Source organism: Brugia malayi (genome assembly GCF_000002995.4).
Source record: "Brugia malayi strain FR3 genome assembly, contig: Bm_v4_Chr1_scaffold_001, whole genome shotgun sequence".
Taxonomy (NCBI): Eukaryota; Metazoa; Nematoda; class Chromadorea; order Rhabditida; family Onchocercidae; genus Brugia; species Brugia malayi.
In genome coordinates, this window is record NW_025062475.1 from 2,527,144 (window position 1) to 2,553,399 (window position 26,256).

Below are 26,256 nucleotides of genomic sequence, written 5' to 3' on the forward strand. Positions count from 1 at the left end.
ATGCCATTTTTCGTCATGTTTCCCGCATTTATCACTGGTATGTTGAATGAGAATTTTATTTCATATGATACATTCTAAGTCATAAATTCTGAATGTCTGAAAGCGTATCACATTCTGCTAAGAAACTGTTAACATCATGATTTCGAAAAGTGATAAATCAGTTAAGTTGTTGCAGTTGTGGCAGGTTTTGAATGTCCAGGAGGTCGACTAACACCACAGCAACGTATAGACATCGTTAATCAGCACAATGAATTTCGTTCATTACTGATTCATGGAAAACTTAAAAATAAAGATAACATATTCATGCCACGAGGCAAAAATATGTTACAAATGGTAAAGATATATTAAAAGTTTTTGAAATCTGCCAAAAGTTCCCATCTTCCTTTTGTTATTGTATTAATTATCGAATTACTTAATGCTGATACTTATTAGTTCTAATTATTACTTATCAATTGTTCAGACATGGAGTTGTCAGCTAGAAATTTCTGCGCAAAAGTGGGCAGACCAGTGCATCTTTAGACACTCTTCGAGAAAGCAGAGAGAGGGAATTGGTGAAAATCTCTATGCTTATTGGTCATCAGCAAACGTTGAAAGTACATTTACATATATATATTTATGCATATAAAATTCAGAAACTCTTTTCAGTGTGCATGAAAATCTGACAAGTAATAATTGAAATGGTAAAATCTGATAGTCTGATAAGTGGAATATTTGGAATCAAAAAGTAATAATGGTATGCTTTCACAGAAATGAATTAATGAAAATCTTGTTTTCAGAGTTTAGAGATATTGCTGGTACGGATGCAGGCAAAAGCTGGTGGTCAGAACTTCCGCAACTGTACACTGATAACCCTTCGAACATTTTGACTCCGGAAGTTTACAGTCAAGGTGTTTCACATTTTACGCAGGTAAACAAAATTTCGTGTGAAAATAACTGAGTTACATTTTTTCGGCTTTTTTGATGACATTTTAACTTTTTAAAGAATCTTATTCGATGTTCAAATGATACCTACGCAAACTAAGAAAATTTAGAAAACACGGCAGTTTTTTTAATATCTCATAATAAGCAAACCATTGATACTTTTCTTTGTGTTTGTGAAAAGAATAATGCCTCTTTCTAACCTCTTTGCATCGTTTTTTTTTCTAGTAGGAAATAATAAGTAGGTTGTTATCTTTTATAAGCATAATTTTCTGAGATTTCGAAGCATTCAAAAGCTTACAACAGTTCAGTCAATCATTCAACATCCTTTCCGTCCATCTTTTCTTTATTCTCATCGTAAGAAACATGATAAGTCATTTGTTAGAATAAAACATTTGTTGAGCTTTGAAGAATAAAGTGGAACAAATCGATCTTCTTTTTCAAATAAATTAGATCAGATGACCTTTACAATTAAGGAAATTCCTGTTCCAGTTTCAGATGGCTTGGGGTAATACGCATGAAATTGGTTGCGGTATTGCTACAAAATGCGAAGGTGGTCGTTCACTCATAGTTATTTGCCATTATTCACCGCGGTAGGCCTTAATGATAAAAAACGAAATGCTCTTCACTAATCGCTTAAAGTATTCCATAATTCAGACTAGCATTTCAAGAAAGTTAAACAATTTCCTATCTGTTTTAATCATATACAATTAATCAGAAGGACTTCATTGTTTTCAGTGGAAATTGGCTAAGACATCTGATATATGAGCTTGGCGAACCATGCAAAACGGATAGCGATTGTGATACCGAGAAGTGTTTAGAAGAATCTGGTTTGTGTGAAAAATGAAACAGTTTTACTTTTCCTTTTTTTTTTTTAAAAAAAAAAAAAAAAGATTTTGGCTTTATCCTTATGTCGGGTAAGGATTTAATGTTTCCACCATTTGTCATAAATCTCTATATCGACAATAACTTTATTGATTTTATATGATAGCGTATAATATCATGGTTACACAATAATAGGAATGAAATGAACACAAAATAAATATTAAAGCATATCAATTTCATTGAACCTTCATTAAATTATCCGTATTTTCTTTCTACTATTGTTGCTTCTACTTTCACACTGCTACCGATCCTTTGTGGAATTTGATGAATTGAAGCTCGTGTTGTTGAGTTATCAAATTGTTGGATGTGTCCAATCAGATCTATCAATAGCTGCCGAATGGAATCTGTTGAAATCTGCCGAAATTAAAATCCCACCGCTGAAACACTCATTTCAAATCTTTCGATGACTTCTTCTGATGCTGAATTCCATTCCAAGTCGGTTGCTGATAACTTTTCAATCAGTGTTACTTGCAATTCATCGTATCATCTCATGGTTGGTAATCCTATTTATTTAAGCCTATCTGTTTTACACATATTTTTACTCTTTCAGCTTACTAAACCCTTTAAAATTATCTATCTGCTATTTGATCTTATTTCTAATATTCCTACATACAAATAATTACATTTTTTAGCTTCATCAACACCACACAGTTGACACTATGACACTATTATGGAATAAAAAATTTTCTGAAATAAAATCATAAAAGCATGAAACAGCTGTTTTTTTTTTTTTTTTTAAACATCAAATAATTTGAAATTCATCTTGACACACAGGGACAAAAGATGAAGTAAAATTAAGTTGTTCAAAACTTTCAACATAATCCAAGCTATAACTAAGAAAATTATAATTTTACTTCATAAATTTGATCAAATAACGAACTGAAAGCGAGTGGTCAGATTCATTAGTGGTCAAAAAACATTCATCTTTTTTTGTGCAAAAAACTATGCCGAAGAATTGATGAGCAAAAGTTATAATATGATATTATGAAGTGAATAAAGGAAAAAACACGAAATAATCACAATCTCTGTGGTGAAATTTCTTACTTATCTAAAAGAGAACAATAAAATGATAACATTGAATTCATTAAAATGATAAAACGATAGCATCAAAAAAATGAAATACAAAAAAAGTAGATAGTGCGATCACTGTCCATTGTCGGAGAATAGCTTGTGGAATTATTGTGGGAGAATAGCTTGGAATCAATACAGTATCCGAATAAAAGAAAGAAGATATAAGCATTTCATGTTAGATTATATTTGTTATCCGTGTGGTGAGAAATACCAAAGATAGCTATAAATTCGGAGAGGGAAGTGAAAAAATAGTCAGATTCTTTTGTTATGACTTCTCGGTTTTTTTTGTATCGTTTGACCTTCTGTTACAATTCTTTCTTTGAATTCGTGTTGATCATTTAGTGGATTCTTTTCTTTCGTCCATTAAATCTTTAGAAATAAGGTGGAAATTTTTATCAACTATAAGATGGCTAGAAGAGTAAGGGATGATTTCTTAATTGATTAAGATTGAATATTTTAATTAAAAAGAAATTTGAGAAGTCATATTTCAGTTCTGGAAATTTTTCACAGATTTGCGTTGATCTTTCAAAAATCATTTATCCTTTATGAATAAGATTAAACCAGTTATAACTGAATTGTATTAAAATCAGTCCAAAGTATATTTAAAGATAACGAATGAATTTTTGTTCCATTTTTGGATCTTTCAATTAAAAATTTATTGCGAGGATTCAGTGCCAAATACTGGAACTGCTGAAATTGTGATTATGGCTTAATTTCAGTGATGTTTTCCGGTTGTGATTGAAACTATCGATAATGAACTATGAATTGTTTGTTTCGTCAATTTTTTTTTTTTATTGATTATTCCAATAATTCAGAATTTTTTTTAGACTCACCAAGTGTAATATTTTTTCAATTTATGAGTTTCAGATGATTTAGAAATTTTCTTGAAGATTTATATCTAGAATTTGTGCATTGAAACTCTGCCAATAAATATATTAATGAATTGTTATGTTCGAGGCGAATAATACTGTGTTATTTAAATGAGGAAATTTAATAAAATTGTCATTCTCAATTTATACCGTAAGCCAGTTGATTGCTAATGCAATTTTCACATTTTCCAGTTTGAATACTAAATGCTATAATAAATACAATTCAGAGCTAGGAAAAATACTGGGACAGTAATTCAACCTGTAATTTCGAAAGCTGTCTCAAATATCAGTTCCAGTTTTTTTTTATTATTCTATTACAATAGTTATTGCATATATTATATATATTTAAACTGTATTTAATTCACGAAATTGCAATGATTGTCGTGGAAATTCTTTTTTAACTGGACACTTTGCACAGTTCCATGCAAAAATTTGTTGGCTTTTGCTAATTTTGCTATTCGAATTATTGTAAATCAGATAAATGAAGATGAAATATTTCTATTTCCATTTATTATATATAATTAATTCGAAAAAGAATACAAAATATTCAAATTTTCTATTCCATCCTAAATTCATTAACATACTTTAAAAATGCTTTAATTTAGCAAATATCACTGGTACTCATTTATATACACTAATAGGAAAATTTGCATCAAAGAGGTCATAAAATCTTACTATAAAAGTTTTTTTTTTTCCTCCAGAATGATTCCCTTTCTCTCTCCTTTATTCCTATATTCTTAATTTACTTCAACATCTATTATTTTCTCTTATTTGTTCCTTCTATTATTTTTTAAGTCATAATTTTTGATGTGCATACAAGCTTATATAATTCATAATGAAATTTCATATTTTATTGGCATTCCATCTATAGATATCATAAATTCATTAATTTCACTTTGATTATTTCGGTTGAAATTATCAAATAATTAATTCATCAGATAAAACATTGGAGCTAAATTTGCTATTCCTTTTACTTAACATCATCAAAATTTTTGAATTCCTTTAGCGTATAAAATAACACTGAATCATAAATAGTCTTATGCTATTAAGTCTGGTGCTAATAAATTTGTGTTTTCTTTCAACTCTACATTTCTTTTAAATTTATAGTTTGGAGAATGTGTTGGCACTAAGTGTGTACGATCAAGTAATAGAGATTACTAAAAGGAATTTAATTAATTTGATAGCTTATCGAATTCATTCCAGTTTATTTACTGACAAAAAATGTGGATGAAACTATAAATAATAAACAATGCAATCAATTATATTCAACGATAAAAATCACTTTTATGCAATTAACACACATAAACAGCTAAAATTTCTTAAACAATCTATCAATGGAATTAAACTTCTTCAGTTAACCATAGTTCTTCAAATAAGTCTAATCATAAGAGATTAATCGCTTCTGCAACGGAATAATTATTAGGTAGTACTAAGCAAATAATACAAATAATTCATATGGTCGAGGTACTCACCATTAATTAGAATTTACCAAAGGACGATCTTGACAACCCGGGAAATTGTCAATCCAAAACATTCTTTGAAAGATAAACAAATAAATTCATGAAAATTAATGTAAATTGACAATAATTACCGAGCTATTGAGATGCATGTCATCGTTGTAGCTGATGTTATCGCTAATATAATCGTTAATTCCAACTATGTCACTATTTATGTCAACGTCAAAATATTTGTTGTCGTCTAAGTCATTGTTAATGTCTAAGTCATAGAAATCGTAAATGCCAATGTCCTAAGAAATCTTGCATGAATTCCTTTTTTTTTTTTTGTCACAAAAATTGTTAAAAACTTGTAACTGTCCGTCTTTTAGTTCTCATTCAATGTTTATAAAAATATGAATTCATAAAAAAATACCCGAAGTAATTTCTGTGATGTTGCTAATAATGTGAATGTGCTGAGAATGCAAAACGGTAGCGATGGCGCAAAAAATAGAACTCGAGCGCTTTTCATCGTTATGGAACGTTTATTAATGCTTTAAAATGAAAAAAAGAAATTGCAAGAATATATATAAGTTAAGATATAAAATTAATAAAATCTAAGTTTGATAGACATTGAAGTTTAGTTAATATTCTGCTAAATTCACTCAATATTTTGATTAATATTGTTTTACAAAAGTAAAAATGAAATAATGAAATAAATTTACGAAATACAAAGCAAATATATGGTGAATTTACAATCAATTTCGCCTTTTATTTAAGCTAAATAATCTTTACTCTATGAAGAAAAAAGAATGAAAAAAAATTTTTTCTGATGATTAGTGCTGGTAAATTTCCAATCTAGTAAAAAAGACTGATGATTTTAGGAAAATTAGTAATGCAAGTTTTGATTGTTATGTGTTTTTGATTTCAAAGATTATCCCGTAATTTTGTTCCCCGACTTAATATGTTACTCGAATTTTCATTGAAATTATCTGATTAAGTATGCTTTAAAAAATTTTCAAATTAATTCACCATTTATTTTGGAAGTTTGCATAACTGTATTTCTATTTGAATTGATTTTCTAAGGGAATGCTAATTTACTACCGAAGATAATATTATTTCTCACTTTCATTGAGGAGACCTTTAAAATCATTCGGCATCGAAATACTTTGCCTATAATCGGAGCGGTGCTAATTAAATTAATGATAATTAAAAAGGAAACAAACGGGGCTTAATGGAGAAAAATTACCAATATATTTCGAAATTTATACAAAGAATTCGATTAAGATAAATGGATAAATCACAGATAAATTTTTTATGAAATGGTACTTTAAGTATTTAGCAGTCATCCAGTGAAGGATACGTCACGTCACAAGTTTAAGTTTAACGTTTATCAATAAGATAGCTCAAGTGAAATTTCAAACTTTTTGATATGTCTAATTGTTCTCTTGCCGCGGCAAAAATTATCATAATGTAGACCTACCGAAAGTCATTGCTTTTGTATAGATTTAGCAAAAGTTTAACAAAAAATTTTTTTTTTTAGGATTATGAACTATTTGCATAGAATAAAGTTTATTCAGATAAAAGTGAGACGAAACTAATCTCGAATTCAGTGTATATTAATGTGCATTTCGTAAAATTATTTCATTTTTGCAAATCAATAATACTCAAATCAACAAGATACTGAGATTCATGATAATTTAATTTAAGAATAGCGACTTCAAAGTTTATCAGTTTAAATTATCACTCATTAAAATATAGAATCGCGTTTATATTTCAATCACAATTTCTTCTTTCATTAAGGAATCAATAAGAGCTCTGCAACAATGACAAGTGCGCAATTCTCATTTTTTACGTCACCATTACTGCTCTACGTTCTTAGCACATTCATATTATTAGCAACACCTCAGAGATTGATTCCGGTAATTTTTATTTTTATATTGTTATAATTTGGTTTTAAATGAAAAAATTTTAAAAAAAGCAGAAATTCACCGAAAATTTTTTATGCATCTGACGACGAATTGGGCGAAAACGATGAAATTCCCAATCAAGAAAACGTGGGTGGATTTGATGAAAACATTGAATTTATGCAACAAGATATTATTTCTATTGAAAGTTCATCATGGATTAATGCCACAGATGATGAAAGAACTGTGCTAGACGGACTTTTGGAGGAAGGATATATCAATGAAACAATGCTACCATGGAAGTAAGTTTACCTTCAATATTTTCATGCAAGTAAACTTTGACGCTGTTTTGTTTGCACCGTTTAAATAAAAACTTTTGTTGCAGTAGTGGTATACCACTTCTGGTTAGATTTATTTGGGGTACTGAAGCTTACAACAGTGGTGAAATTGTCGGCCTTGAAATCTTGTGATAATTCTGTGACGTTTGTTGAATAAAACTGAAATTTGTTATTGTCAATATTCTCAACATAAAATGGTTTTTGCTTCAGTACGATTGATTTCAATTTCCATTTTGCAATCATTCAAATAACTGAGAAAGCGGATCATTTCAAGTCGATGTAATATCCAATTAAAGTGCTTTTTAACCAAATATTTTCGGCTATTTTCCAAAAATACTTGGCACATATATCAAATCTAAGTTACCTTTTATATACATACCAACATTTATATACTTCTCTATGCATTCCCTTCTAGTAAGGGAGACATGTATTTTTTTTTTTTTTTTTTTTAAACAGCAAAGTTGCCATGAATTTTTGTCTATTGTAATCTTTAGTGGAAATAAAAAAAATTATTGTTATTTTTTTGTTGAATTGTCTCTATTGAAACATGGAATCATTGTTTGACATGTAAATCCTTCTATTCTATTCAGAACATGATAAAATTTTTAAATGAATTCTGGTGATAACCTGCATAATTTCATATAAATTAACTGATAAGTAGAGTTTTTTGTCAAAAAATTTTCAAATTCATTTTTTATCGCTTTCAGAATCTCGTAACCTTTTCGCTTGAATTCTTAAACAATTTAAAAAAGAATTTAGGAATGGGAAGTTCTGCATTTATTCTCGAAATTATTTGATTTTTATTTCTAGCATATTTTTTTTAATTATAGCATATTTAGACAAAATAAGGATTAGTTAGCTAAAAAGAGGAACGAAATTGATTTTAAATTCACTGCATATTTAGTAAGTATTTTTCTACAAAACAACTGATGGTGTGGTAATGGAATTCATAAAATATAATTTATCAGTGCTTTGCTGTTAGACTGAAAAACAGAAACGTCAGAGTTTATCAGTTTAAATTATCACTCATTAAAATATATGTTGTCACAATCTCTTCTTTCATTTGTAAAGATTTAGCAAAAGTTCAACAAATAATTTTTTTTTTAGGATTATGAACTATTTGCATAGAATAAAGTTTATTCAGATAAAAGTGAGACGAAACTAATCTCGAATTCAGTGTATATTAATGTGCATTTCGTAAAATTATTTCATTTTTGCAAATCAATAATACTCAAATCAACAAGATACTGAGATTCATGATAATTTAATTTAAGAATAGCGACTTCAAAGTTTATCAGTTTAAATTATCACTCATTAAAATATAGAATGGCGTTTATATTTCAATCACAATTTCTTCTTTCATTAAGGAATCAATAAGAGCTCTGCAACAATGACAAGTGCGCAATTCTCATTTTTTACGTCACCATTACTGCTCTACGTTCTCAGCACACTGATATTGTTAGCAACACCTCTGAGATTGATTCCGGTAATTTTTATTTTTATATTGTTATAATTTGGTTTTAATTTTAAAAAAAGTTAAAAAGCAGAAATTTAAAAAAAAGCAGAAATTCACCGAAAATTTTTTATGCATTTGACGACGACTTGGGCGAAAACGATGAAATTCCCAATCAAGAAAACATGGATGAATTTGATGAAAACACTGAAGTTATGCAAGATGGCATCATTTCTATTGAAAGTTCATCGTGGAATACTACCACACAGATTGATAGAATTGTGCTAAACGGACTCTTAGGGGAAGGATATATCAATGAAACAATGCAACCATGGAAGTAAGTTTCTGTAACGGTTGTTGTCGAATAAAATTGAAATTTGTTATTGTCAATATAAAATGGTTTTTGCTTCACTGCGATTCCATGTAAGTAAACTGTTGACGCTTCTTATTTGCATTGCTTAATGATACTTTTGTTGCAGCAGTGGTCGACCACTTCTGATTCGAGTTTTTTGGGCAGTTAGGGCTGACAATGTTACTCAACTTATCGATTTTGAAATCTTACATGAAACTTAATGTTGTAAAATTCTGTGACATTTGTTGCTGAATAAAATTGAGATTTGTTATAATAACACATATATAATCCTGCATTATATTTAAGTATATATCATGCGCATATGTTAGGTTTAAATATTTATCAGTATGTTGCGTATGTGTTTCGTATATACCACAATAATTCTGTAACAATTACTAACTTATTTACGGGACGAATTTTTAATTTCAAACTATATTCTGCACATCAACAAATGAATTTTGTTTGTTTCAAATTGACATAGAAAATTCGGAAGTGGCAGTAGAAAGCGGTAGAAAAAAGAGCAATTGATGGCAAATAGTGGTAAATGACAGATAATTTTATCAATTTTTTTTTGACGTGCTTTCATGCTTCAAAGTATGCTGTCATACAATTTTGGTTTCCTTTGTTTGTATCACTTGCTGCTACTTGCATTCAGATTCATTTAGATTTGAATCATTCAATACTGGAAAAATGTATGGTACTTTATAATTTTGCTTAACATACATGTTTTTATAGCCATCTGCACTAATGCTCGCGTGGTGGTTCTTCATGTCTAACCATCAGTATTTTCGTCAAAAATACACACAATTAAACTAAGTAAGTAACAGTAACAAAAAAAAAAAAAAAAAAAAAAAAACATGCAAATAATAAAAAGAAATGATTAAAATTGAACGTTAATATGGAGACATGCTTTAAAAAGTTAAAAAAAGAAAGGAATAAAAAGTGAAAAGAGAATTAAGATTTAGTCAACAAGAGGCATGAAATGAGCGAAGTTTACAAAAAATGTAAAAGAAATAGATTTCTTAAAATGACAAATATAATAAACAAATGCAAAATGGTATGAAAATAAAATTTTTTTCAAGAAAAACATGCAAAAGTGAAATCAGTGATAAAAAGAAAGAAAAGGTGAGTTATTAATCAAGGAAGATATTAGTAGTGTTATTGTTTTAAAAAAAAAATAGCTAATTTAATAGAAAATTACGAAAAAAAAATCAAGTTATTGCAAAAAAATTTCGAAATTTCAAAAACAAAATCTTCAAAGAAATCAGAGTAAAAAACTTTAAGCATATAACCATGAGTAAAAACACACCTGTTGCAGTTAAAACTATCACAAAAAAACAAAAAGAAAAAAAAAAAAGAAAGAGGTCAGAAATAAAAACGAGGACTAATGACACTGAAAGCTAAATAATCTATAAAAAACGAAAAACGAAATGTAGATAATAAATAGAACGGATTTCACAGACTGTTTTGTCACTAATAGCCAATATTTAGGTATAAATAATAAGGAAGAGAGGAAAAAAAAAAAAAAACAACGAATGTTTTCGATCGATTGTTGTGCGATCTTTAATAATAATTTTAAGTAAATGAGAATATTTTTATTGTATAAATGTTTTGCTTACAGCTACAATTAAAAGGTCAATAAATCTTAAATATGTAAAATACAAAAATATCAATGTATAAGTTAGGGAACACCGAAACGTGCATGACATCAAAATCCACACCAAAAGCTCTCTCATTCAGTAATACTGCCTATGAGTGATTTCACGATAAGTAGAACAAAGGAATTTTCTGTTTGATGGCATTAAAGCTGTTATAATGTCTCCAGTGATCAGTGCTTTACTTTTGTGATTATTTCCAGTGATCGCCAATGATCAGTGCTTTACTTTTGCGATTATTTCCAGTGATCGCCAATGATCAGTGCTTTACTTTTGTGATTATTTCCAGTGATCGCCAATGATCAGTGCTTTACTTTTGTGATTATTTCCAGTGATCGCCAATGATCAGTGCTTTACTTTTGTGATTATTTCCAGTGATCGCCAATGATCAGTGCTTTACTTTTGTGATTATTTCCAGTGATCGCCAATGATCAGTGCTTTACTTTTGCGATTATTTCCAGTGATCGCCAATGATCAGTGCTTTACTTTTGTGATTATTTCCAGTGATCGCCAATGATCAGTGCTTTACTTTTGTGATTATTTCCAGTGATCGCCAATGATCAGTGCTTTACTTTTGTGATTATTTCCAGTGATCGCCAATGATCAGTGCTTTACTTTTGCGATTATTTCCAGTGATCGCCAATGATCAGTGCTTTACTTTTGTGATTATTTCCAGTGATCGCCAATGATCAGTGCTTTACTTTTGCGATTATTTCCAGTGATCGCCAATGATCAGTGCTTTACTTTTGTGATTATTTCCAGTGATCGCCAATGATCAGTGCTTTACTTTTGTGATTATTTCCAGTGATCGCCAATGATCAGTGCTTTACTTTTGTGATTATTTCCAGTGATCGCCAATGATCAGTGCTTTACTTTTGTGATTATTTCCAGTGATCGCCAATGATCAGTGCTTTACTTTTGCGATTATTTCCAGTGATCGCCAATGATCAGTGCTTTACTTTTGTGATTATTTCCAGTGATCGCCAATGATCAGTGCTTTACTTTTGTGATTATTTCCAGTGATCGCCAATGATCAGTGCTTTACTTTTGTGATTATTTCCAGTGATCGCCAATGATCAGTGCTTTACTTTTGTGATTATTTCCAGTGATCGCCAATGATCAGTGCTTTACTTTTGTGATTATTTCCAGTGATCGCCAATGATCAGTGCTTTACTTTTGTGATTATTTCCAGTGATCGCCAATGATCAGTGCTTTACTTTTGTGATTATTTCCAGTGATCGCCAATGATCAGTGCTTTACTTTTGTGATTATTTCCAGTGATCGCCAATGATCAGTGCTTTACTTTTGTGATTATTTCCAGTGATCGCCAATGATCAGTGCTTTACTTTTGTGATTATTTCCAGTGATCGCCAATGATCAGTGCTTTACTTTTGTGATTATTTCCAGTGATCGCCAATGATAATCGACATAATCGTATAACCGAAATCTTTATACAACGGCAATACGACGAACTGTTTCATGCTGGAATATAGCTCATATGATTTCAAGTTTGAGAAAAAGATTTTGGATACCAAAAGGAAGAATAGAAGTTAAAAGAGTTTTAAATAAATGCATAGGATACAGAAGATGGAAAGCAAAGCCGTTTAAACTGCCAACTATGTATAATTACCCTTCATTTCGGGTAACACGATCACGAACACTTTCACGAGTTGGCTTGGATTATTTGGGCCCTGTTTCCGTCAAAATAGAAACAGGAGATGCAAAAAGATGGATTGCTTTATTTACATGTCTTGCAACTAGAGCAGTGCATTTAAAATTAGCAGACAGTTTAGAAAGTTTTTTAAATACTTTCAGAAGATTTGTTGCACGAAGCGGAGAAATAATTCTAAGTGATAATGTCGGTCAATTTCAGTTAGTTTTTCAAACCCTAATGGAACAAGAAACATAAATGACCGAATTCCTAGTTAAACATGGAATAAAATGGAGAAATATAATTCCGAAGGCGCCTTGGAGCGGAGGAGTTTACGAACGGATAATCGGCCTAACAAAGGGAACATTAAGAAAGGTTATAGGTAGGAAATTGCTAAAAGAAAAGGAGTTTATAACTCTAATAGCGGAAGTTGAAAGCATACTTAATATTCGCCCACTAACCTACGTAAACTTCGACGATTCCATAATCCTAAGACCTATTGATTTTATTATACCAGACGTATGTCTAATGATACCTAATAGTAATACCGATGATCGATATGATTATACTCCTTATAAGTTAAATACTCAACACAAACTTATCAAATATTGGGCAAGAACAATGGAAACTCTGGATACTTTCTAGAAAATATGGAAGGAAGAATACTTAACCAGTTTGAGAGAACGTACACAAGTAGAACTCCGAAAGGCGCAGAGATTAGAGCCCCTATTGAAGAAGAAATTGTAATAGTAAACGAATCAAACGCTCCTCATGGTACTTGGAAATTAGCAAAAATAAAGAAACTCAATAAGGGACAGGATAATAAGATAAAAAGTGCTCTAATAGAGTTACTACGAGGAAGAATAATGAATCGACCTATTAATATGTTATATCCTTTGGAAATTCAACAGAAAGAAGATGCGAAGGACAAATCAACAGTATCGAAAGATACAATAAATGGAACTGATAAACGAGAGGAACCCATAGCTAAACGAACTAGAAGTGCTACAAAACAAAAACAAACTTCAACAAAAAACGAAGAATGACTCAAATCCTTCCATCCGAAATCTTCAAATAAAGCTTAAATATGTAAAATACAAAAATATCAATGTATAAGTTAGGGAACACCGAAACGTGCATGACATCAAAATCCACACCAAAAGCTCTCTCATTCAGTAATACTGCCTATGAGTGATTTCACGATAAGTAGAACAAAGGAATTTTCTGTTTGATGGCATTAAAGCTGTTATAATGTCTCCAGTGATCAGTGCTTTACTTTTGTGATTATTTCGAGTGATCACCGATGGTCACTTCTTTACCTTTGTAATTAAAGTAATAATCGCATATTCTTTTTGATTATTTCGTCACTTTTACTGTAATCCTAATAACACACTGCACTTATAGACAATGTAAATATAACGAATTATTTGTAAAACTATAACTTTAGATGATCTTTACTCTTTATATAAGTTGGGTTGAAATATTTCAGCTTCAACAATTAATTAATGTGTCTTGACTTACATACATTTATCAATTTAAACTGAAATCATTTAAAGACGGTAATGAAACTTAGTTATTAACAAAAAATTACGGTCAAGAAGGACAATTTTTTCAGATAAATTTAGCAAAATGCTAAGTTAATTTCATTAGATTAATTTAAATTAAATCTGTCGAAACTGTTTGAGCAATTTTTATTAATTTGTTAGTTTTTAACACTTTGTGCTGTTCAGATGATTCAGATGTGCTAGACGGATTTTTATAGAAAGAATAAATCAATGAAACAATGCTATCGTGGAACTAAGTTAGTAAGTTGAAGTAAGGCGGTTATTGTTGAATAAAATTGAAATTTGTTATTGTCAATATTCTCAACATAAAATGGTTTTTGCTTCAGTACGATTGATTTCAATTTCCATTTTGCAATCATTCAAATAACTGAGAAAGTGGATCATTTCAAGCCTATTTCAGCTATTTTTCAATAGTACCTGGCACATATATCAAATGTGAGTTACCTTTATATACATTCCAACATTTATATACTTCTCTATGCATTCCCTTGTAGTAAGGGAGACATGTATTTTTTTTTTTTTAAACAGCAAAGTTGCCATGAATTTTTGTCTATTGTAATCTTTAGTGGAAATAAAAAAAATTATTATTTTTTTGTTGAATTGTCTCTATTGAAACATGGAATCATTGTTTGACATGTAAATCCTTCTATTCTATTCAGAACATGATAAAATTTTTAAATGAATTCTGGTGATAACCTGCATAATTTCATATAAATTAACTGATAAGTAGAGTTTTTTGTCAAAAAATTTTCAAATTCATTTTTTATCGCTTTCAGAATCTCGTAACCTTTTCGCTTGAATTCTTAAACAATTTAAAAAGAATTTAGGAATGGGAAATTCCGCATTTATTCTCGAAATTATTTGACAAAAACCATCATAACTTTTATTTTTGCATATTTACTTATTTTTTAAAATTATAGCATATTTAGACAAAATAAGGATTAGTTAGCTAAAAAGAGGAACGAAATTGATTTCAAATTCAATGCATATTTAATAAGTATTATTAAATAAAACAATCGACAAGCTGTATTGTGTCAATCGGTGTGATAATGCAATTCATGAAATATAATTTATCAGTGTTTTGCCGTTAGACTGAAAAATAGAAACGTCAAAGTCTATCAGTTTAAATTACCACTCATTATATATGTTATCACAATTTCTCCTTTCATTAAGGAATCCGGCAACAATGACAAATGCACAATTCTCATTTTTTACGTCACCATTACTGCTCTACGTTCTTAGCACATTCATATTATTAGCAGCACCTCAGAGACCAATTCCGGTAATTTTTATTTTTATATTGTTACAATTTGGTTCTAAATGAAAAAATATTTTAAAAAAGTAGGAATTCACTGAAAATTTTTTATGCATTTGATGACGAATTGGGCGAAAACGATGAAATTCCCTATGAAGAAAACATGGATGAATTTGCTGAAAATATTGAACTTATTCGAGATAGTATCATTTCTATTGAAAGTTCATCGTGGGATGATAGCACACAGATTGACAGAATTTTGCTAAACGGACTATTAGATTTCGGTTACATCAACGAAACAATGCTACCGTGGAAGTAAGTTTCTGCGAAGTTTATTGTTGAATAAAATTAAAATTTGTTATTGTCAATATTCTCAACATAAAATGGTTTTTTGCTTCAGTATGATTCCATGTAAGTAAACTATTGACGCTGATTCTTGTTTGCATTGCTTAATGATACTTTTGTTGCAGCAGTGGTCGACCAATTCTGATTCGATTTTTTTGGGGAGCTGGGATTTACAATGTTGTTCAACTTATCAGCTTTGAAGTCTTGTAAGAAACTTAATGTTGTAAAATTCTGTGACATTTGTTGCTGAATAAAATTGAGATTTGTTATAATAACACATAAATAATCTTACATTATATTTAAGTATACATTATACGCGTATGTTAGGTTTAAATATTTATCAGTATATTACGTATGTGTTTTTTTTAATGATGAACTATGTTCTGAACATCAAAAAACAAATTTTGTTTGTTTCAAAATGACATAGAAAATTGCATAAAGTTGACATAGAAAGATTTCTAGGGCATTTCTTGCATTCAACAAAGAAATTTAATTTCTTAACAACCACCAGCATTGTTGATCAAATCTTCGAGTTCAAAATCACGGAATAAATAATAGTACCTAAATTAAAACAATAATACATTGCTAGAAGTAATTCAGTCTATTTCTTAACAGTTCTATCATATCAACTAATTTTTCTTTGTTGGAATCCATTGTTTGCGTGAGTTTTTTATAGTTAAGAGGACACAGTGAGTATTGTGTAAACTTAAACAATGAAAACACAAAAGTTTCCACTTTTTGTAATCACTTGTCGCATATCCTATTCGTAAACATTTGAAACACACAGCGATTTTCCTCAAACGTTCCATTCGGAGTTTGAGTGTGGGATAAATGTTACATTCATTAATTATTCCAATGGTCCTTATTGCAAAATACTTCAGTCTTTTTCCATCTATAGTAGTTTCTTCTGGAACCCTTTTTGATTTGATTGTATTATTTCCCTTTGATGAATTGATTGTGACCCTTAACATTATATTTGTTTTCTTTCTTCTCCCTGTTGTCTTCTTGTTTGACTTCTAGCAACTTCTTCATTTTTTAGTACTAGTCTTGTCAAGTATGTTGGATACCTTTAACTGACCAAGTCGACAGACTCCTGTTTCAATTTATATAATTTATTAACTATCCACGCTGTTAATTTATTCTTAATTGAAATTTCGATACTCGATGCTTTAAATTTTCACCTATAGCTTCCAGCTGTCAAAGTATTCTCTCCATGGTTTCCAGTCATGCTCATTTCTTTTGATGGAATTCAATTTATTGTAAAGTGTTACAATATATATGTAATGAAAGGTTTACCATATTTCTCTATTAGTAAACTTATTATGACATCGTAGTTTTCTGGCGCTATATCATAGCCTCTTACAGCTAACAATGCGTCTCCTTTAAGACAAGATATCAAATAGTTCAACTTCTGATTATCTGGGGTGTTTTGCTCATGAACTGTCGCCTTGAAACTACACCAAAATTGCCTCCATAATTTTGCATTCCACTAAATGTTATTAGTGGTAATTGTGGGAGTTTTATCTCCGCTTGATTAGTGAGAACTATACTATTCTATGAGAATGATTCTCTGGTATCTTCTTGATCTAAATATGAAGTACCAGGCAGTATTCATCACTACATATTTTAAGAATAATAATAGTCATCAAGGCATATTTCGTCTCTTCTTTTTTTCGCTTCGTCGCGATGGCTAAGCTCTGAATGATATTCATGCATTTTTGATTGGCTGTTTCGAGAGACCTAGCATAATATTCGAGATGTGTGATCTTCTTTTTGATGATGACCCAAAGAATGATTATCAGCTTAGAAGATCATCACAGTATTTCGACATTGCAAGCAAATTTGACTTGGAACAAAAGACTAATTTTTAACATATTAAACAATGTACATACTCTTTATTATCAGTTGAAAATGTTTAGACAAGCAAATAAACTTAGGTACAGTGGGAAGATGAGAGTTGGAATAATGATTGTTTACATATGTAATTTGAAATAGTTTTACATTTCTAACTGTTCAATTTTGTAAGTTATTTTGAGGCTCGAGAGATTATTTCGAGTTTCACGACACTCCCAAATGAAGGAGATGCCTTAAAGACGGTTGAGTACCTTTGTTTCAATGCATTGTTTTATATTGAATATATATGTATTGCTTTTATAGTTTGTCGATCGATACGTTTTTGTTTATACACTTTCTACACTTTCCATCCTTTCCTCTTTTAATTTGCTTTATCACGTGGAATTTCTGGTTCAGTTTTTCCTGGGAGCTCAATTTATGAGGAATAAATTCACCTACTGTTGCTGTAACCATGCGTAGCCACTTACAACCACCTGCTGTACAGGGCGTCTTCACTAACAAGTGGTTGCAGTAGCAAGTAGCTGCACGTGGTTACATCAACAGTTGGTTAGTTAGCAGTTGCCATAACAAGTGATAGCAAGTGGCTACATCAACAAGTGGTTGTAAGTGGTTACTGTCGCGGATTTTAATATTGCGAAGCACTAAATAAATGTTAACAATGCTTAATATAGCAATCCATTGATGTCTTTTACAATCATCATAATGGTTTTTAATTGACTTTTGATCTTATATCAATTCATATACTATGAGCATCTATCATATAATATCTATTGCAACTCATAGTAGCCACTTATCATAATGTCTGGACAAACCATTGTACTTTTTTTCGTGATATCCATTCAATTCATTGTGATATCCATTTTTAAACCTATTGTTAAAGTTACTTACTGTCATGATTTGTACAAAATGTCTAATTATAACCACTCCCACATTTTAACACATTAATATAAGATAATCTATATAAGGATCACCCTTGTTAAAAGATTGGGATAGGTGTAATTTATCGCCAAGGACCGACGATTCCAATTTCAATTGTTCTCTATCAACGTTTTTGTCCTATTACTTTTGCTAATAAAGAACTTGGATTATATTTCTGTTACTCACGCATTAGATTTACATCCAAGACAATCTCCCTATGATCAAACATCTCTCCAATATTATTAAATTAAACAATCAAAATCTTCCACGACAAATAAGTTTTGGTGCCACGAGCCGGGAAATGTCTGCAACTATAATACACCGGCAAAAGAAAATTGGAAGCTCTTCTCAAAGAAATCCAAAAATGGATCTGACGCCTTCGAGCAAATGTTGACCAGAGAAGAAACCCGTCAACAGCACGAGGCTCGAAAAAGAATTATTGAAGAAAGAATAATGTCTCAAACTGCATATTGGTACACTTGAGACAATTAATGCTAACTGGGTCCAATGCATACAACAGTTCCAGCAACGAGAGCAAGGAAGATGAAGACAAATACGCCAAAATGGTCGAAGATAAAAGAGGTATTTTAAACTTAATAAGTGAAGGCAAAGAAGTTATCATAACCTTAAGTATGTATATGAATGACTCAGAGTTAGTAATCCAGCGTCTTAAAGAAGGCGAAATAAAGGAGTAACCAACTCAAATAACCCTGTTAACTTATCTCAACTACCACTGCCTACCTTCAGTGGTAATTCTAAGATGTGGAGAGGATTCTGGAGTACTTTGAAGCTGCAGTCCATTTACAAAAATATCAGACATCCAAAAATTAAATTATTTAATTGCATGTCTAAAGGGAGATGCCTTACTGGCAGAGGTTATGATATAACCCAGAAATTACGATGTGATACGAAAAGTTCTTATTGAAAAATTTGGGCAATCACATATCATTAAAAATCGTTCTACAATGAGTTATATTCCGTCAAGAGAAGAATGATCGAGATGGAAGATAACAGTTGAAGCTACTGGAAGAATACTTCGACAACTTGAAGCAATAGGTGAAAATCTCGAAGAATCCAGTATTGAAATTATCATTGAAAATAAACTGCCTGCCTGGATTCTGGGCAGAGTGTATCAACAAAGGAACAAGAAATATGGTCAGTAGCTAAGCTAAGACAATTCTTAGCAAAACTGATCCAAAGAAACGAAGAAGCCAGTCCTTGACATCATGAAAGAGCAAAGGAAACTAAAAGCAAAATTGGTCCACGAACTAATCAACGATATTTTACAAAAGAAACTTCCGCTCTAACTGTAATAGCACCGCAAACACATAGAAAGGCTAATACGAAAATTAGCAAAACTTAAAGACCATGTGCTTTTTGCAATAGGAACCACTGAGAATATGATGTGAAACCTATCCTAATCTAGAACGAAGAATGCAGCGATTGAAAGAAAACAACGCCTGTCTATGACTATTCCAAGATTAGAATTATTAGCCGTGCTAATAGGAGTACGTGCTGTCAGTTTGTTATTAAACAAATGGAATTAAGAATATTGATGTCACCTTATGGTCAGATTCCAAGTGCGCATTACACTGGATAAAAATCATTCTCGCTTACTACCAAAATTCGTCCAAAATTGAGTTGAAGAAATAAGACAAACAAAATTCTCATTTCGCCATATTCCAAGTGAATTTAATCCAGCTGATGTGCCTCCAGAGGACTTTTTCACTTCGTCTTGCACATTTTGAATCATGGTGAAAGGACCAGATGGTTCACAGAGGAAGAATCAACATGCCAGTCTGGGAATATAATTTCAAAGAAATTCACAGCGAAGACGAAAGTGAAGAAGCCAAAAGATTGTAGCACATTTTACTATTGATAAAACTTCAAATTAATCGACGCAAATCGATTTAGCAAGTGGTCGAGATTGGTAAGAACTACTGCATGGACTCTGAAATTTATAATTTAATATCCAAAGGAAAAATTCCTTGCTTAAAAAACGTCTTCAGCAAAAGGTCGACTCAATGATAACGATTATGAACTAGCTATAGGTGTATTAATCAGACAAGCCAAATCAGAAGGAATAACGGAAGAAGAAATAATTAAATGGAATCTATACTATGAACAAAGAGTATGTAAATTAAAGATCGTTTAGAAACTCAGAACTAGACGAACAAGGTTTGCATCCCATATATCTTCCTAGACATAATCGTATAACCGAAATCTTTATACAACGGCAATACGACGAACTGTTTCATGCTGGAATATAGCTCATATGATTTCAAGTTTGAGAAAAAGATTTTGGATACCAAAATCTTTTTCTCGTTAAAAGAGTTTTAAATAAATGCATAGGATACAGAAGATGGAAGCAAAGCCGTTTAAACTGCCACTATGCATAATTACCCTTCGGTTCAGGGTAACACGATCACGAACACTTTCACGAGTTGGCTTGGGATTATTTGGGCCCTGTTTTCCGTCAAAATAGAAACAGAGATGCAAAAAGATCGATTGCTTTTATTTACATGTCTTGCAACTAGAGCAGTGCATTTAAAATTAGCAGACAGTTTAGAAAGTTTTTTAAATACTTCAGAAGATTTGTTGCACGAAGCGGAGAAATAATTCTAAGTGATAATGTCGGTCAATTTCAGTTAGTTTTTCAAACCCTAATGGAACAAGAAACATAAATGACCGAATTCCTAGTTAAACATGGATAAAATGGAGAAATATAATTCCGAAGGCGCCTTGGAGCGGAGGAGTTTACGAACGGATAATCGGCCTAACAAAGGGAACATTAAGAAAGGATACAGTAGGAATTGCTAAAAGAAAAGGAGTTTATAACTCTAATAGCGGAAGTTGAAAGCATACTTAATATTCGCCCACTAACCTACGTAAACTTCGACGATTCCATAATCCTAAGACCTATTGATTTAAAATACAAAAATATCCTAATGATACCTAATAGTAATACCGATGATCGATATGATTATACTCCTTATAAGTTAAATACTCAACACAAACTTATCAATATTGGGCAAGAACAATGGAAACTCTGGATACTTTCTAGAAAATATGGAAGGAAGAATACTTAACCAGTTTGAGAGAACGTACACAAGTAGAACTCCGAAAGGCGCAGAGATTAGAGCCCCTATTGAAGAAGAAATTGTAATAGTAAACGAATCAAATGTAAATCATGGTACTTGGAAATTAGCAAAAATAAAGAAACTCAATAAGGGACAGGATAATAAGATAAAAAGTGCTCTAATAGAGTTACTACGAGGAGATATATAAGTAAAATATTAATATGTTATATCCTTTGGAAATTCAACAGAAGAAGATGCGAAGGACAAATCAACAGTATCGAAAGATACAATAAATGGAACTGATAAACGAGAGGAACCATAGCTAAACGAACTAGAAGTGCTACAAAACAAAAACAAACTTCAACAAAAAACGAAGAATGACTCAAATCCTTCCATCCGAAATCTTCAAATAAAGCTTAAATATGTAAAATACAAAAATATCAATGTATAGTTAGGGAACACCGAAACGTGCATGACATCAAAATCCACACCAAAAGCTCTCTCATTCAGTAATACTGCCTGTGAGTGATTTCACGATAAGTAGAACAAAGGAATTTTCTGTTTGATGGCATTAAAGCTGTTATAATGTCTCCAGTGATCAGTGCTTTACTTTTGTGATTATTTCGAGTGATCACCGATGGTCACTTCTTTACCTTTGTAATAAAGTAATAATCGCATATTCTTTTTGATTATTTCGTCACTTTTACTGTAATCCTAATAACACACTGCACTTATAGACAATGTAAATATAACGAATTATTTGTAAAACTATAACTTTAGATATTTTACTCTTTATATAAGTTGGGTTGAAATATTTCAGCTTCAACAATTAATTAATGTGTCTTGACTTACATACATTTATCAATTTAAACTGAAATCATTTAAAGACGGTGATGAAACTTAAAGTATTAACAAAAAATTACGGTCAAGAAGGACAATTTTTCAGATCAATTTAGCAAAAGCTAAGTTAATTTCATTAGATTAATTTAAATTAAATCTGTCGAAACTGTTTGAGTAATTTTTATTAATTTGTTTTTTAACACTTTGTGCTGTTCAGATGATAAAAGAACTGTGCTAAAGGATTTTTAAAGAAAGGATACATCAGTGAATCAGATCATCATGGAAAGTAAGTTATCTGGCGTTATTGTTGAATAAAACTGAAATTTGTTATTGTCATTTTTCTCAACATAAAATGGCTTATGCTTCAGTACGATTGATTTCAATTTCCATTTTTATCATTCAAATAATCTGAGAAAGTGGATCATTACAAGCCTATTTCAGCTATTTTTCAATAGTACCTGGCACATATATCAAATCTAAGTTACCTTTATATACATTCCAACATTTATATACTTCTCTATGCATTCCCTTGTAGTAAGGGAGACATGTATTTTTTTTTTTTTTTTTAAACAGCAAAGTTGCTATGAATTTTGTCCATTGTAATCTTTAGTGGAAATAAAAAAAATTATTGTTAATTTTTTGTTGAATTGTCTCTATTAAAACATGGAATCATTGTTTGACATGTAAATCCTTTTATTCTATTCAAAGCATGATAAAATTATTAAATAAATGGAAATGATTTCTGGTGATAACCTGCATAATTTCATATAAATTAACTGATAAAAAATTTTCAAATTAAAAATTTTCAAATTCATTTTTTATCGCTTTCGGAATCTCGTAACCTTTTCGCTTGAATTCTTAAACAATTTAAAAATGAATTTAGGAATGGGAAGTTCTGCATTTATTCTCGAAATTATTTGATTTTTATTTCTAGCATATTTTTTTTAATTATATCATATTTAGACAAAATAAGGATTAGTTAGCTAAAAAGAGGAACGAAATTGATTTTAAATTCACTGCATATTTAGTAAGTATTTTTCTACAAAACAACTGATGGTGTGGTAATGGAATTCATAAAATATAATTTATCAGTGCTTTGCTGTTAGACTGAAAAATAGAAACGTCAGAGTTTATCAGTTTAAATTATCACTCATTAAAATATATGTTATCACAATTTCTCCTTTCATTAAGGAATCCGGCAACAATGACAAATGCACAATTCTCATTTTTTACGTCACCATTACTGCTCTACGTTCTTAGCACATTCATATTATTAGCAGCACCTCAGAGACCAATTCCGGTAATTTTTATTTTTATATTGTTACAATTTGGTTCTAAATGAAAAAATATTTTAAAAAAGTAGGAATTCACTGAAAATTTTTATGCATTTGATGACGAATTGGGCGAAAACGATGAAATTCCCTATGAAGAAAACATGGATGAATTTGCTGAAAATATTGAACTTATTCGAGATAGTATCATTTCTATTGAAAGTTCATCGTGGGATGATAGCACACAGATTGACAGAATTTTGCTAAACGGACTATTAGATTTCGGTTACATCAACGAAACAATGCTACCGTGGAAGTAAGTTTCTGCGAAGTTTATTGTTGAATAAAATTAAAATTTGTTATTGTCAATATTCTCAACATAAAATGGTTTTTTGCTTCAGTATGATTCCATGTAAGTAAACTATTGACGCTGATTCTTGTTTGCATTGCTTAATGATACTTTTGTTGCAGCAGTGGTCGACCAATTCTGATTCGATTTTTTTGGGGAGCTGGGATTTACAATGTGTTCAACTTATCAGCTTTGAAGTCTTGTAAGAAACTTAATGTTGTAAAATTCTGTGACATTTGTTGCTGAATAAAATTGAGATTTGTTATAATAACACATAAATAATCTTACATTATATTTAAGTATACATTATACGCGTATGTTAGGTTTAAATATTTATCAGTATATTACGTATGTGTTTTTTTAATGATGAACTATGTTCTGAACATCAAAAAACAAATTTTGTTTGTTTCAAAATGACATAGAAAATTGCATAAAGTTGACATAGAAAGATTTCTAGGGCATTTCTTGCATTCAACAAAGAAATTTAATTTCTTAACAACCACCAGCATTGTTGATCAAATCTTCGAGTTCAAAATCACGGAATAAATAATAGTACCTAAATTAAAACAATAATACATTGCTAGAAGTAATTCAGTCTATTTCTTAACAGTTCTATCATATCAACTAATTTTTCTTTGTTGGAATCCATTGTTTGCGTGAGTTTTTTATAGTTAAGAGGACACAGTGAGTATTGTGTAAACTTAAACAATGAAAACACAAAAGTTTCCACTTTTTGTAATCACTTGTCGCATATCCTATTCGTAAACATTTGAAACACACAGCGATTTTCCTCAAACGTTCCATTCGGAGTTTGAGTGTGGGATAAATGTTACATTCATTAATTATTCCAATGGTCCTTATTGCAAAATACTTCAGTCTTTTTCCATCTATAGTAGTTTCTTCTGGAACCCTTTTGATTTGATTGTATTATTTCCCTTTGATGAATTGATTGTGACCCTTAACATTATATTTGTTTTCTTTCTTCTCCCTGTTGTCTTCTTGTTTGACTTCTAGCAACTTCTTCATTTTTTAGTACTAGTCTTGTCAAGTATGTTGGATACCTTTAACTGACCAAGTCGACAGACTCCTGTTTCAATTTATATAATTTATTAACTATCCACGCTGTTAATTTATTCTTAATTGAAATTTCGATACTCGATGCTTTAAATTTTCACCTATAGCTTCCAGCTGTCAAAGTATTCTCTCCATGGTTTCCAGTCATGCTCATTTCTTTTGATGGAATTCAATTTATTGTAAAGTGTTACAATATATATGTAATGAAAGGTTTACCATATTTCTCTATTAGTAAACTTATTATGACATCGTAGTTTTCTGGCGCTATATCATAGCCTCTTACAGCTAACAATGCGTCTCCTTTAAGACAAGATATCAAATAGTTCAACTTCTGATTATCTGGGGTGTTTTGCTCATGAACTGTCGCCTTGAAACTACACCAAAATTGCCTCCATAATTTTGCATTCCACTAAATGTTATTAGTGGTAATTGTGGGAGTTTTATCTCCGCTTGATTAGTGAGAACTATACTATTCTATGAGAATGATTCTCTGGTATCTTCTTGATCTAAATATGAAGTACCAGGCAGTATTCATCACTACATATTTTAAGAATAATAATAGTCATCAAGGCATATTTCGTCTCTTCTTTTTTTCGCTTCGTCGCGATGGCTAAGCTCTGAATGATATTCATGCATTTTTGATTGGCTGTTTCGAGAGACCTAGCATAATATTCGAGATGTGTGATCTTCTTTTTGATGATGACCCAAAGAATGATTATCAGCTTAGAAGATCATCACAGTATTTCGACATTGCAAGCAAATTTGACTTGGAACAAAAGACTAATTTTTAACATATTAAACAATGTACATACTCTTTATTATCAGTTGAAAATGTTTAGACAAGCAAATAAACTTAGGTACAGTGGGAAGATGAGAGTTGGAATAATGATTGTTTACATATGTAATTTGAAATAGTTTTACATTTCTAACTGTTCAATTTTGTAAGTTATTTTGAGGCTCGAGAGATTATTTCGAGTTTCACGACACTCCCAAATGAAGGAGATGCCTTAAAGACGGTTGAGTACCTTTGTTTCAATGCATTGTTTTATATTGAATATATATGTATTGCTTTTATAGTTTGTCGATCGATACGTTTTTGTTTATACACTTTCTACACTTTCCATCCTTTCCTCTTTTAATTTGCTTTATCACGTGGAATTTCTGGTTCAGTTT

The 26,256-nt window shown here is 30.6% G+C and overlaps 4 protein-coding genes across 4 annotated transcripts; all 4 read left to right on the top strand.

The window, feature by feature from the left end:
* On the top strand, positions 1 to 1,765 carry Bm5569 (SCP-like extracellular protein; the record flags this gene model as incomplete). Its single annotated transcript, XM_001894236.2, has 6 exons — positions 1 to 37; positions 176 to 333; positions 461 to 593; positions 777 to 907; positions 1,417 to 1,511; positions 1,657 to 1,765. 6 exons carry the CDS (start codon positions 1 to 3, stop codon positions 1,763 to 1,765), a joined length of 663 nt encoding a protein of 220 aa, XP_001894271.1.
* A 7,294-nt stretch (positions 1,766 to 9,059) lies between these two features.
* Bm9702 (Uncharacterized protein) lies at positions 9,060 to 9,447 on the top strand (the record flags this gene model as incomplete). The annotated part of the gene is made up of 2 exons (XM_001894235.2): positions 9,060 to 9,211; positions 9,354 to 9,447. The coding sequence occupies 2 exons, from the start codon at positions 9,060 to 9,062 to the stop codon at positions 9,445 to 9,447; spliced, it is 246 nt and encodes an 81-aa protein (XP_001894270.2).
* A 3,375-nt stretch (positions 9,448 to 12,822) lies between these two features.
* Positions 12,823 to 13,578, top strand: Bm17340 (Uncharacterized protein; the record flags this gene model as incomplete). The annotated part of the gene is made up of 2 exons (XM_043076327.1): positions 12,823 to 12,907; positions 13,178 to 13,578. 2 exons carry the CDS (start codon positions 12,823 to 12,825, stop codon positions 13,576 to 13,578), a joined length of 486 nt encoding a protein of 161 aa, XP_042932261.1.
* A 1,937-nt stretch (positions 13,579 to 15,515) lies between these two features.
* On the top strand, positions 15,516 to 15,907 carry Bm17341 (Uncharacterized protein; the record flags this gene model as incomplete). The annotated part of the gene is made up of 2 exons (XM_043076328.1): positions 15,516 to 15,667; positions 15,823 to 15,907. 2 exons carry the CDS (start codon positions 15,516 to 15,518, stop codon positions 15,905 to 15,907), a joined length of 237 nt encoding a protein of 78 aa, XP_042932262.1.
* Positions 15,908 to 26,256: the final 10,349 nt, after the last annotated feature.